Source organism: Typha latifolia, chromosome 1, assembly GCF_019914945.1.
Source record: "Typha latifolia isolate L0001 chromosome 1, TyphaL0001v2, whole genome shotgun sequence".
Classification (NCBI taxonomy): Eukaryota; Viridiplantae; Streptophyta; class Magnoliopsida; order Poales; family Typhaceae; genus Typha; species Typha latifolia.
In genome coordinates, this window is record NC_133086.1 from 21,633,696 (window position 1) to 21,647,997 (window position 14,302).

The 14,302-nt window shown below is 38.9% G+C and overlaps 1 protein-coding gene across 1 annotated transcript; it reads right to left on the reverse strand.

The window, feature by feature from the left end:
• Positions 1 to 1,638: 1,638 nt before the first annotated feature.
• LOC140789718 (DNA mismatch repair protein MSH6) lies at positions 1,639 to 14,122 on the reverse strand. The gene is made up of 22 exons (XM_073139521.1): positions 13,056 to 14,122; positions 12,617 to 12,713; positions 10,679 to 10,781; positions 10,542 to 10,595; positions 10,382 to 10,456; positions 9,799 to 9,867; positions 9,607 to 9,690; positions 9,219 to 9,416; positions 8,516 to 9,054; positions 8,303 to 8,432; positions 7,967 to 8,058; positions 7,419 to 7,597; positions 7,114 to 7,316; positions 6,932 to 7,033; positions 5,573 to 5,735; positions 4,151 to 4,440; positions 3,944 to 4,081; positions 3,714 to 3,793; positions 3,454 to 3,553; positions 3,222 to 3,351; positions 2,301 to 3,001; positions 1,639 to 2,078 (listed from the first exon to the last, which is right to left on the reverse strand). Exons 1-21 carry the CDS (start codon positions 13,906 to 13,908, stop codon positions 2,757 to 2,759), a joined length of 3,924 nt encoding a protein of 1,307 aa, XP_072995622.1. The 5' UTR covers positions 13,909 to 14,122; the 3' UTR covers positions 1,639 to 2,078; positions 2,301 to 2,756.
• Positions 14,123 to 14,302: the final 180 nt, after the last annotated feature.

Below are 14,302 nucleotides of genomic sequence, written 5' to 3' on the forward strand. Positions count from 1 at the left end.
TCAGCATTTAAAAAAATACTAATCAGTATAGTATTTTTATCGCCAGATAATTTTTTTCTTAACTGCTAAAAAATTAAGTTAAAGGGATATATATATAAAATGCTGATCAGTTCAGTATTTTAGGACTAGATAAAAATACTGAATTAATAAGTATTTTTATTTAGAGATAAAATACTGATTAATTTTATATTTTTATTAATGCTAAAGTAAAAGAGAGCATATTTGATAATAGATTTGAGAAATAATCTATTTCCGTAAAAAAGAAATTAGATGAGGGCTAGTTTGGTAAAAAAGAGTCCTCGATCAACCCATAATTTATTGCAGTGCGATCCGAAGATGGCGTGAGAGATGACGCAATCGGAGGCGTTACAAAAGCTAGAGATAGATTACAACTGGATACAGCTCACCTACTCCCAAATCTTCTTTAAGATATGGAAAATATTATTCTAAAGATTTGATTTGACCCGTCTCTTTGTTGCCTCCTCCTATTTTTTTTTTCGCGGGCAAACGCATCTCGACCGTCCGTTCTTCAATCATATTACGACAAAGTCTGCTTTCGTCGTCTTCCGCCACCACGTGACGCCGCTGCTGCTCCCTTTGGCTTCTCGGATCGGCCGGGGGACCAGTAGGACTTCTTATTATTTACACTTCATTGTTTACTTCGGTTTAAAAGGGAAACATTTGATCTCTAGATATTAGCTTTAATTAATTGTTAATTGGCTCAGGAATTACGTCGAATCTTTTCGTCATTGGTAGGCCTCCCCTCCCGATAGGATATGTATGCCGAATCAAATTAGGATATATATATATATATATATATATATATATATATATATATTTAAAGCAGTATCAACATTTACACTCGAAGGTCATTTTAGAATCGACATATATTTCTCTTGATTGGTCAACAAACTTCTGATGCTGTTGAAGTTGTCTGCAGTGCAATGGACTTGGAGGTTAGGTTTGAATAGCAAAGCAATGATCGGTGCAAACTAAGCAGGAACTGCTTACCTAAGTACAAAGGGAGCACCTTTTGAGTTTTGACCATTTTGGTGGATCTCATTCTAGTACTCAAAATAGCTGATGCTTCATTAAGGGGATCGTTTGGTTGTTCTTGGTTGTAGATCCACGCATAGACGACGATGATATGTGATCCGAGGGAGTAAGGAGAAGTAGATTTTTCTATGATAAGACGGCAATAGTAGGCCATGTACATGGACTACCATTAGAGAAAGTTGTTGTGAGCGAGTGTGACACCATCAAAGGAAGAAGACAAAGAAAGAATGGGGAGTTCTAAGATAGGTGGAGGAAGAAGACGACCTCGCAGGATTATGACGGCACCAATCCTTGTCTAATTCTTTGGACTTTCGATGGCGTCTGCGACCGTGATTTGCGATATTTTTGACTCTTTGGGACCGTGATTTGCGACCTTTTTTACTCTTTGACTGCAGAGGACTCGCTAGCTTTGTACAACATTTTGAGCACATGTACTCTTTTGATGGAATTCTCACATTTCAGCATTTTGATTGACCCAGTCAATCTACACTTCTAGAGCAGTCCAAGCTTACACTGAACCCCGGTTTCCCCATTGAAAGACACTGTGACAGCCATCGAAGTCGACTTTATACAAGTATTAGATGTTTATAGACTTGGAGAGCACGTCGTATTTAGTAAATTAGAGAGGTTAATCTTGTCCACACAACATGAGAATTGGAGTAAAAGTGTAAAACGATATCTTAGCATATCGTTGCCTGCTAAACAGGTACTAGCATCAGCAATTCTAACACTTTGATAGATATTTAACAACACTATTTGTAGAACCTCGAACAAATATGCTACATAGAACGGCACCGTGCCTGGATAGATGTGGAAGCAGATCGACAAGCAAAACATGTAATTGACTGGATGAACTATGCGGTGACAAATGTGTCATTAATAATTCTTTCTGCACATCCTCCATGAAATGTTAGAGATAATCCCAAATTCTACTGCTGAATCTTCAAAAAGCAGGGCGGTTACCAGCAGTAGCATGCTGAACATAGATACCAATTTCAATTGCCTTCAGCAGAGCATCACATCTAGGCATATATGTGTCCACGGCCAGAACATGCAAAAGCATCAGTAAGTCAAAATTATTTTCCAACAGAGGATTGGTATATAGACATAATCTGATACAAAATAGATACAAACAAAAAGATGACAATCCACATTTTCAGCAAAAAAATATGCAGTCTTCAATTTCTTTTACGTTATAAAATTTGACTAGCTAATTGGAAACTCTAGAGTTTTAAGAAACAAACCTGTTGAATACGAGAGATGGAAGGAATTCAGAACATTTTGTACACTTCATACTTCTTGACATACCAAGAAATAAATTACAAGGTAGCAAGAATCCTCCGTTCCCTTCAGAAACTTCCTCTAAAAGCATTCGCTTGGTTATTAGTTCACATGTACAGAACTGGTAGGCTGGGCAACTTCTCAGTAGCAAACTATAGACTAGAGAAACAAAAGCCTTTCTCTTTCTGGGGAATCAACAATACAGGAAACAGCTCTACCTTGCCGCTAGAGGATTTCATCCAGGTAGTAATCAAGAGAACCCAAAAGGCTAATACCAGCTTGTGTCGAGAACTTCCAGAAGTACAAAATGATGCCTCAAAAATGAAATATCTGAGAAAAATCATCTCATATGCTGCTTGAAAAAGACTGGGGTGGCAAAATTGTCAACTCCAAGGAGTAAAATAACCAGAAGCTATCACTCAGTTCCTGACTACCAGCAAGCTAACTCTCTGTTGGAGTTTACAGAGCAAACTCATGTTTATGGTCTGATCCACATGGTGACTCCATTGCTTCATGACATCGAACACATCCTTGATGACAGCAACCTCATTTTCCCTCATTCCATCTAGAAACTTGTCTTCAGATCCAAGCTTGTGCTTTCCATAAGTAGATTCAAAGTCACTTGACTTCTCCATGGCCTTTTCAAGTACACAAAAAGGTATCCCTGGGTTCACAGACATGGTTAGCAATAGCTGGTAGTATACCTATGTAATGTTGCTGAGTTATTTGGAAAAATAATTCTACGAGAAGAAAATCTTAGTACTTATGAGTTTTCATCTAGTCCTACATGTTATTTGTAACCCTATTCTACAAGCACTGGGTCAGCACTCCAAAAAAAGGTAAAAGGACTAAACATTAAACAGAGAGGATAGTCAGGAAAATACCTGCCAAACGAGCAACATTAACACCATAACTTTTGGGACATGAACCAGATGCTAGTCTGTAAAGAAAAGTAACTTCTTCTACACCTCCTTCTCCTTTCCCTATTTGGCAAGCCATGTGACGAAGTGCTACCTATGAAGGATTGGATATTGAAGTGAAGAGATGAAGCATTAAGGTGCACAATATGCTGAACAAATGGATACAGGAGTCGCAAAGTACAAGGGAAAGGCAAACCTTGTCATCTTTCTCATATTCTATTGCTAACCGATGGTAGTGTGTAGAAAACAAGCCTCGACATTGTACATGACGAACAAGAAATTCTAGAACAGAAGATCTGTTAATCAAACAAAAATCATCCATGAGAGATATTTATACTCAGAACCTTATATTGCAGAAAAACCAGAGCAAGCACATTTGGCAACATAGTGGCTATTATTTAACACATGCTAATAAGGAACACCTTTGTAACTCTGTGATATGTGTAGAGAACTTACGCAATTGCTTGACCATCAGAAGTTGAGGTACCTCGACCAAGCTCATCTAAAGCCACAAGAGAATTCTTGGTGGCCAAAGACTGCAATATAAGGGCCAAACAAAGTTCATCCTTATGAGGGGTGATTCATTATGACATAAATCAGTAAAGGAAGCATGCATATGCTCATACAATAAATTAATGAGACTTCTCAATTAAAGATTGTTATTCAAACTTCCAAGGAACACTCACCAGCATAGCAGCAGTTTCTGTAAGTTCCACTAAGAATGTGCTTTGACCAGCCATAATATGATCCCTTGCACCCATTCGAACAAAGATGCGGTCAACAGGAAAGAGTTCAAAACTTTCTGCTGGAACATCCGCTCCAATCTGTAAAAGAATAAATATGAATAGGAGAGACAGAAGCAAAGGCAGATAAGCTAAGAGAAAGTACGTCACCTGTGCTAAGATTACAGCCATACAAACTTGGCGCAGAAGGGTTGATTTACCACCCATATTTGGACCTGTAAGAAGAATAAAGCTGGCCTGACCCAGCCCACCAATACTAATATCATTAGGTACAAAAGAACCCTTGCCTAAGACATCACTTCGGAGGACAGGATGCCCAAGACTTGTGGCAGACAAAGAGGGGGTATCACCCGAATCACATGGTTCCTTGATAATTGGACGACATGTTGGCCCCTCGTAGTAGTCGCTTGCAATTGCAAGACTAATCAATATATCTAGCTCTGCATTTTGTACAGCATGGTACATTCAGTGATTCAGACAAGAACTCCAAAAATAAGGCAGACAAGATATTTACAAATATAAGTTGCCCTCTCTCAAACTTGCAACTATGAGAAATTTTTAATGAGAATATTAGTAAAAAAGTAGGCTACACCAATTAGAATTTGAGTTTAACAATGGTTTAAGAAAAAAGAGTTGTTGCTTCTGATACAAGCTAATTGATAAGACGGCATATTGGATGGTCAGGCAAACCTATGGAATCCACTTGTCAAAATTAGTTCTACACGTACATTTTCCAACCTTTTTCATTTGTGGGTTACATAAATATGATAATTTCTAGTTCAAAATACTTAGTTATCTTTGGCCTAAACTGCATTATCTTTTTCTCATAGATAGTGATGTGCATTCCGACCGCCAACGATGGTCGTGCCACAGGCACGGACCGTGCCGACCACCGACCGGCATGGCAAGGCACATGCCGTAAGAGGAGAAGAAAAAAAAAGATACTCACCTTCGTCGTTGCCGATCGCCGATCACCTGCCTTCTCCCTCGGGCTAGGGCACCCGACGCACTCGGGCGATGGCGATCGGCGACGGCAACAGTGATCAGCAACGGGCAGCTCGATGGCGAGCGACAAAACTATAAGGAGGGGTGTCGTGCGGCACCCCTCGTGCCATGTGCCAGTATGCCGCCGGCACAGCAAGTGCTGACCGGCACGCCCCGTGCCAGTCGGCACAACCATCCATGCCGACCGCAACATTGTTTGAGAATATGTATATAAGATTCTAAATTTCTGAGTTAAGTTGCTAAACTATTTAGTTGATATATATTTTTTGAATATGTACTAGATTTACAACCTTAGTTCCTTGCTTTTGCCTTTTGGATCTTTTTATCCAATCTATGATCTCAGTAAAAGAACCATAGGAGCTGGTTTTACCCATTATCAATAACTCTACACATAAAAGCGCATTCAGTATCTTCTAGGAAGACATACTATACATCTTGTGTATCAGGGAATGCGCGTAAATGAGTAATCACTAAAGAGCAGAGTTACATTAGGCGATTGTAACACATACATTGGAAAATGGAATAAGAGATACATAAAACATAACCATATCATTGAAGGAAAGATACCTGCAGTCACAGAAACCAACTGTCTCCACTTGCTATGATGCTCACTAAATTGCAGGATCAACCTATGGAGAATGCCCTTTAGTTTAGATTCTTTCTCTGTCTCGGCTTGAGAAAGTTCTGACAGTAACTCCTTGACTTTTGGTGTCCAATATCGGAAGTATCCCTGGAGTAGAACTAATGCACTTTAACTTGAACCCTTTCAAAAAATGGCAGTCTATTAAGTATGTTTCCTAAAAGATAATCCTAATAAGTAGGATCACCTTATAAAATTCTACAGCCGTCAAATAACAGCAATAATACATTAAGATCAGCAAAGGGACGAGATACTTTTCAGACTCAAGCATAACCTACAGTCCGACACTTGAGAGCTAATTAGCTCCGTACAATGGTCAGTCAGTCAATGACAAGCCCAACGCACATTTACGTTGGTTCCAAATACATCTGATCCTATGAGGATTTTTTTCTAAGATAGACTGCATTCTCAAGTGTAACCAACACTTGAGAGCTATTTAGTTCTGCATAATGGTCAGTCAGTCAATGACAAGTCCAACATACATTTTTGCTGGTTCCAATTACATCTGATCCTATGAAATTTTTTTTTATTTTTCTCTCTGATAGACTACATACTCATTGTACTTCTGTCAAAACTCAAAAGGACTTCTACTGTAGCTATTTCAAGTATAGTATTCTTATTGCAGAAAAATCATTATTAACATCTCTCTTTTATCCTTCTCAACTTTCTTTTATCCACCTCCCAGTTCTGCCAGTCAGAGAGAACTGAAGGAGTTCCGGAAATCCAATAACTACAAGAAGACTCTCTAGGGTAGAAAAGGAAACTAGGAGAATAAAACTTCAACTAACAATGACTTGCACAACGGATGGCAAACAATTTCAGAAGGCTTATTAAGGTTGAAAAGAAAACTACGACAAGAAAGCTTCGACTAATTGACTTGCACAATTGGCAGCAAACAGTTTCTTCTCCGATTGAAGCATCTTAGGTGAGAAACAAAGAGTGTAATGAAACATGGAATCAAGAAAATTTGCAATAACAAAAATAAGAGGATTTACATCATTGAATTACAAGAATATCCCATACTTCTATTATCTTCTCTTGTTTCATATATATTCATAAAGATTCAGGTAGAAAATTATTTTAAATTGTTTTTTCGGCAGCCTTAATATTAGGGGTTGCATCATTATGTAACCAATCACAGAGATTTGTTAATGTAAAATGTCAAACTAAGCATTAAGAGGAGCTTCTTCGATCTTATAGTAATATATTTTTTAATCAAAGAACTAGAATGGTAAAAAGAAAAGTAGAAAAGGTGTATTCTAACATTATGTTTTTATTCCTAATACCTTTTTCGAAGATTGTAGCTCATAGTTCTGAGGAACAGCTCCCCTCAAGCTCTCAGGTACTTCAATCAGGTATGTATCCTTTCCCACAGTGACATAACTAATCTACAAGAACTTTTGCAGTTATAATTCAAGAAAAGACATCAAGCTCCAACATTTTAGTAAATAGCAGTTTTTCATCATACCGATGCATCTCCCAATAGTTTCTGTTGCTCCTTCAGGTACCTTGAGAGACTAGATTCAATCTCCTTTATTGTGTAACAAGCAGTGTCATATTCAACATCACAACCTTCATGGGGTATGATACGTCCTGTACGATCAGCTTCTGACCAATCAAATGCATCTCCAAAATGATCTAAAATTGAAGACATGTCTGGCAACCCTTTGCCTGCATACAGCGATGCATCACATTGTGCACAGAAAAAATAGATGATACAAGCAACAATCAGCATGGTCTGCATATGCTACATGCAAGAAGAATACTTTGTACCTGGTGTCAACAATTGATCGAGTAGAGTAGATTCTCTATCTGCGAGAGTTGCGCTAAGGGAAGAACATGCTTGAACCATCAGTTTGCATCCACGCAAAGCAGCAATGAACTCTTGCAGCTGCTTCTTTGCTGCATCTTCGTAAAGAATCACTCTCTTGGCACTTCTTCCATTAGCCTCACTGTTTTTATCCGAAAAAACTTTCAGGTTTCTTTCATTGAGATACATTTACTGAAACATAGCTCTATTTCGAACAATATTTTGCAATAGCAGCTTACTTAGCCATAGCACCAAAACCTTTTGCCCAGAAAAAGAAATTCAAAATTATCCAATGAGGAATGCATGCTCTGAAATTAGATATAACTCTTCATGCTACATGCATACATGCCCATAGAATCTCAAACCATTCATACTGTGACAGACATTCATCAAATTGTAAGAGCACACTATAAGATCCTATTATCAGTCACCTTAGCTAACAAAATGCAGGTGAAGAATGAGTTGAAAAAGAAAATGTTTCTTATACATATAGGTAGGATTTAGAGGTTACCAGCTACCAAAGAGGCGTGCAAGCAAACGTTCCATATCTGGGAGTCTTGACAACTCTTTCCGAAATTGAAGTCCAGATGCAAGGCCTGCAGTCTGATAGATGAATATTATATAAGTGACGAACTTCACAGAACCAGAAAAGAGAACATAAGTATCTGTAGCACAATCTGAATCCTTATTTGCTGTCCTTGTATAACAACAATCAGGCCAAATCCTATTTTCACACTTTGTGATGAGCACAATTTGTCAGACCAAGATATCAAGATACTCAACATTAAGCAATGCCAACACCTTCAAGAAAATAAAGACAAAAATGCAGTCTTCAAAATATAAGGACCTTGAAAACTGCAATAGCATCTTGGCGTTCTAAAATTGACTTCGTATCAAACAATGGCCTTGCAATCCACCCTTTAAGCAGCCTTTTGCCAAATGCTGTAACACAATGATCCAGTTGAGCAAACAGAGTCCTGCAAAGATAGACAATAGCACCTTAATACATCAAGATTTGATTTATACAAGGATTCCAAAATCTTTCAAGAGTTGCAACTACCCAGAGGGACCACCACTTCTAATGTTCTCCAATATCTCAAGATTTTCAAGCGCAGCTGCATCAAGTATCATAAATGGCTGTTGAGGAGTCTTAATCATTCCCGAGCATGGAAGTGGTTCAAATTCAGCACACTTGAGCAATTTCTCATCCAGAAAGGCTTGCCTTAAATAAAACAAACAACCTCCAAGAGCAGAAAGAGCATATGATCCACTTGTGCCTGAACAAACTAGCTTATCCAGAAAATGAGGCAAAGCACATGAATTGGCCTCCACATTATCTCCATCAGTAGAAATGCCACCATTTGGTAATACTGCTAGATGCTTCAATAGGCTATAATACTTTCTGATCTCAGTAATAGTTTTTTCAGCATCCCAAAATTCTACAGAAGGAACCAACTGATTAACTAAAGGGTTTCTTGTGTTGTTCTTTAAGACTCTTTCGGTTTCTGGACTGAGCATCTTAGAAGGTTTTATGATTTCCACAGGCCTTAGTTCAGACAAAATTGAGCACAACCAATGGCGTTCAGAATCATCTTCAAACTAGCACAAGCAAAAGACAAAATCAAACAGGAGAAATGGCAAAACTATCTACATCACAACCAACTAAGTTTACACTTTTCACAAAAAAAGTAATTTTATACTTAAATTATCAATCTATGGATTCAAAAATGAGAAGGGAATTCTAGACAGTCAGAATAGTATACCTGCCCTATGATGAACTTGCTTGTGGAAACATCGACCATGCAAAGACCTATAACAATATCTTTTTTATTCTGGTTCTCCATAAATTGGTAATTTTCAGTGACTGACATTAAATACGAAGCATCAGGATTCACCAATAGTGACTCTCCTTCAGTCAGTGTTCCCTTTGTGACCATAGCACATATTTCACGTTTCACAACCTTAAAGAAACATAGTAACATCAGTCATTAATACAATAATCCTGGTTCCCATGAACTGCAAAAATAGGTCAAAACTGGAAAGTCAATCACATTTACCATTAAACTTTTTCTCTGACTGGGAACATCTAGTAATTACAAATGCATAATATGAGAGATATCTTTCAGTGGAGAAACTTAAATATTATCAGACCTTATCTTTAGAACCCATTTCCTTACGACGAAGTTCAAGCTGTTCAGGTGTTTCTGTCTGCTCCACAACAAGAACACGATAACCCTGAAACAAAGTGAATTGATCGTCCGTATACACAGTCAATCACGTTAAGATGTCCAATTGCGGCAATTTATATTGTTAATTATAGAAACAATACACACAAGACCAAACCTTTCTAGCTAATTTCTCCAAATTCACTGAGAAATTCTTCTCAGGAAATCCACAATGAGGCTGTTCTCCCTAAGTTCAGAAAGGGCAACAAAATAAGAAAATTGAAATAGGAAAAAAATCAGAACAAACATGTATGGAGTCTGAATGTCTATAGAATGTCATATACAAGCCCAAAAATCGAATAGTATATGATGAGAATTTGTAAAGAAAATACAAGATTAATACAAGTAGAAAACTAGCCTCAACAATCTCTAGGCACATTCCTCCAATTGACTATTTTAGCTAGATTCCAATAAAGTCCATGACGAGACATGTCAATTGAATTTTTTCAACACATAACTACAGGTGAATTACTTCAGGAGATAATAAATTGAACATACAAGAACTATGAAATGATGTAGAATATGTCAATATGATATAAAAACAACAAAATACAGATCAAGCAAGAAGATATCCACACAAATAAGATGATAGGTCCAATAGTATACACTATTCAGTTGATAATCCATAAACTGGATAAGTTCAAGCAACTGAAAAATCAGAGATCAAACTTCAAAATTGTAGATACACAGATAATGCCTACCTTCATATATTGAAGATCAAGCTCCCTAGCCCCGATATGTGCGTCCATTTCAAACAATTCATAAAACTTGCCCATCTACCAAGAAAGTATGACATTACTTTTTGTGACCAAGAGGATCCTAAATATGTTGATATAAATCAAATTTCTCATATGATTGTACCTTGAAGAACAAAACTTTATCCATATGCTGCGACTTGAACTCCCACCATTGCCTCTAATGATCAATCATATCAGATGGTACATTAATTGGAAATGGCAAAATAACTTCAGAAATGGGTTCACGATGAAAGTAACTACCTGTCCACCTGACAAACTCTTCAAGAACCCTGGGGGCAGGTAAAGAGTTCTTGGATCATAGTTGACATCACCAGGCCGCCTCCCTTGTGCATCTTTACACCCTCTACAACCAGAGTAAATAGAGTACAGTAAAGAGAAATTGCCAAAAGATAAACCATCAGCTTAATTTCATACCTAGCCCACATACAACATTTGAAAGCACATCTCAGTGAATAGTAAAGCTCCTCGACATTAACCATGCCTTTAAAGTTAGACTTATGTAATTGACATCCAGCCATGCAGTAACTGTCATATGCTTTACAAAGTAGAGGGCAAAAAGCCTTTCGGAAAGTATTAAGAAATGAAAAGGTATATGAACATAGTGCGCCTCTTTCTTTTATGTACTAACAAAGTCGCCTAGCAGTCACTTCTTACTGTTGAATCAGACTGTCGCTTGTTTTTTTTTTTCTTTTCTTGACTGTCTTTAGTTTCACTATAAGAGAGAAACTATTCACTCAGGTGGAAGCTGAGGTGGAAGCTGAGACAAGGGGATCGAAGACCAAAATAAAGTAGGTTTGAAACAGGAAGAAAGATACAATTGTAATTCCTTTATTAAGGATAATAGCCAAAAAGGAGAATGCAGAAGACGGATACATATAGATGGACAATAGAATTTCTTAGATAATGCTCTGTTGCTGCCTTCCAGTTTCTATTGCAGAATATTGTCAAATCTTCTAAGAAGAATAAAAGTTATTTACTCAACTTCATTTGGGTGGTCCAAATTATTTCACAAGAAATCTCCTCTCTAATTAATAAACTGTCTTTGACTTAGATCACAGTAAATTAACATGTCTCAGTAGCTATTGCATGTGATACAACTTGTTTTGGCCTCCCAATTATATCTAATTAATAAACTTCTACAATTATATTTCCAAGGGCAACGATGGCCGTGCCACAAGCACAGCACGGCATGTGCCGCGACACTTGCCGACCATGTCGTAAGAGAATGAGAGAAAAAGGTAAGAGATACTCACCTTCGGCTCTGCAATCGTCATCGCCATCGCTCGCCGCTCGCCGCCTGCCGTCACTTCGTTGGATGCCCTAGCCTGAGAGAGAAGAGAGAGAGAGAAAGACAGAGAGAGAGGGGGGGGATTAAAACTTAAGTTGCGGATCTGAATTTAGATCCTCTCTCTCTCTTGATCTCTTCTTTCTCGGGCTAGGGCATCCGACGAAGTGATGGCGAGTGGTAGCTCGACGACGAGGTCGATGGTGAGCGGCAAAACTATTAAGAGGGTTGCCGTGCGGCACCCCCTCGTGCCACGTGCCAGTATGCCGCCGACACGCTTCGTGCCGGTCACAGCCATCCATGCCCAAGAGTATAATTTCTTCTTTTGTCCTCCCAAGAAAACAGGCAGCACAAGAAACCGATTATATCAGATTATATATGTAGCTCATGCCATAAAAGACCAGAGACATAATTAGCCACTGAAGCTTAGCTTACAAGAACAGGAGAGTAATTAAATGTATGAGAAGAACAGAAATTGATGAGAAGATAAAGAAAAGGTGAAAAAGCAAAGGAGAGATGTTGTTTTAGCTTTTCCTTGTCATAATTCAACAGGCAAAAATTCAAAAAACCACTAGAGACTGAAGCAAATACCCTTCAGAATGCCTTAGCTTACTGTAGCAAGACCTTGAGTTGATTCCACATTTGATATCGGTGTCAAAAGTGAAGAAAGATGCTTAAGACAGGCCTGTGGTCTAATTAATTGGTTTTGCAAACTTCTAAATCATTAGATATTATGACACATTGCATGGAGATTTTCCTCATCTAAGAATAGTTAGGCTCCCATAACTTGTCAGGAAATACATAGTAAAATGCTAGCCCTTTTCCCAGACAAAAAGGAACCTTAGATAAGGGAGAAGTCCCAAGAATAAGGGGGGCGATAAAGTTTTACTCACTCCCTGAGAAATCTGAACTTCTCTGCTTCCCGTTTTTCGAACCTTTCAGCTGCTTCTCCAGTAAGGTTGCTACTGATAATATCCAAAGCTTGGGACTCTACATTACCAAAGTAAACAGTAATTCATCATAATTTGTGATACAACAACACAGCACAAAATGCTTCTCAACGTATCGTATCAAACTTGAATATGTTATGCAGTGGATTGCAGCATTTAGAGTGTTAAGAAGATTCAATATGATGAATAATTAGTGGTCTTGTGCATCAGTAATACCACACTGTGCAGAAATGTATACCCACTTCAAAGAATTCTAGCCAAAAGGATCAAAGCCTCGGCATGCCCAAATATTCAGCCTCAACATAAAATTACTGTCTGAAATATCAACTATGAACTCTTAGAGATCATTTTGATGTACTACTAGTCTTAGAACAATACTCACTTTGATTATTACTTACTGACACAGAATTTCTGCTTCTCGATAACTTCGACGCAATTTTTGACGCACTTGCCCCTTCTTCATCAAATCTGAACTTTTTAGCACAGTCCAATTTCCCAACTTCAAGCTTTTTCCTTTTTCTCGCTGATGAGGAACTTCGTGACTGCCCCGTTCTTGATCTTGTCACTTCCTCATCATCATCGTCATCCAGCTCTACCTCCTCTGAATCATCTTCCAGAGCCTCCTCCTTTCCCACATTCTTACCCCACTCCTCATCATCAGTAGAATCATCCGCATCATCCTCATCCCCTTCATCATCCACGTCGCCTTTCTGTCCCTCTGTCTCTGCAGGATCTGACATCCGCCTCAGACGACGCAGCTTCCTTGGCTCCTCCTCCTCCACCCACTCGACCTTCTCTTTTTTGAGCTGGATGGCCTCTTCCTCGCCATCATCATATTGGATCACGTGCTTCCCGGAGTTTTTGTCAAAGGATTTGACGCGACCATCGTACCATGCTTCATCGAGGGGCCAGAACACTCTGATCTTCTTGCCGACCACCTCCGCCGAGTGGGGCTTCTCCCTGGTGGACGATGAAGGGGTTCTTGGGTTGGAAGCAGGAGAGGTAGGGACCTCAAGAGAGGGTTTCTTCTGCTTCCGTTGGGACGGAGAAGGATCTGTGCTAGGGCTAGGAGAAGGGTTAAGGTTAGCGTCTGGGCTTGGCTTGGGGCGAGAGTTAGAGAGAGGTGCGGTGCTGGGGCTAGGGTTTTCTTTGGGGCCGGAGAAGAAGGAGGTGATCTGGCTCTGCTTCCGGACCAGAGGCGACCGCCCATTGCTGAGGCGACGGGAAGAGGACATGAGACCGGAATTTTAGGGTTAGCTTGCGAGAGAGAGAGAGGGAGAGAGAGAGAGAGAGGTGGGGGAGGAGGAGGAGAATTTATAGAGTGAAGAGTAACGGCCGGAGAGGATGGGGAGATTTGGCGGGAAGGTTGCGATTATCCATGTCAGCAGGCTAAGCTCGCCTGTCGATGGAAAAGGCCGTAGTCTGAAGAAAATAAGTAATATACAAGTAAATAATAAGGATAAAAAGGGAAAAATAAATAAATAAAGAACAGCTCGTGAGCTTTCTCTCTATTTTATTTATTATATTTTAGAGAACAAATATTTAAACATGTAGAGAATAATTGTTCTGCTATTCTTTCATCCTTGTTTTCTTTCTCTAAAATTAAAATGACACAAAGGGAGATTAAAG

Coding starts and splice junctions, on each gene's coding strand:
- LOC140789718 (XM_073139521.1), bottom strand. CDS start 13,908: ATGTCCTCTTCCCGTCGCCTCAGCAATGGGCGGTCGCCTCTGGTCCGG. Junction 10,782..12,616: donor AAGTTCAGATTTCTCAGGGA/GTGAGTAAAACT, acceptor CTCTGGTTGTAG/AGGGTGTAAAGATGCACAAG. Junction 9,691..9,798: donor TGGAGAAATTAGCTAGAAAG/GTTTGGTCTTGT, acceptor ACTTTGTTTCAG/GGTTATCGTGTTCTTGTTGT.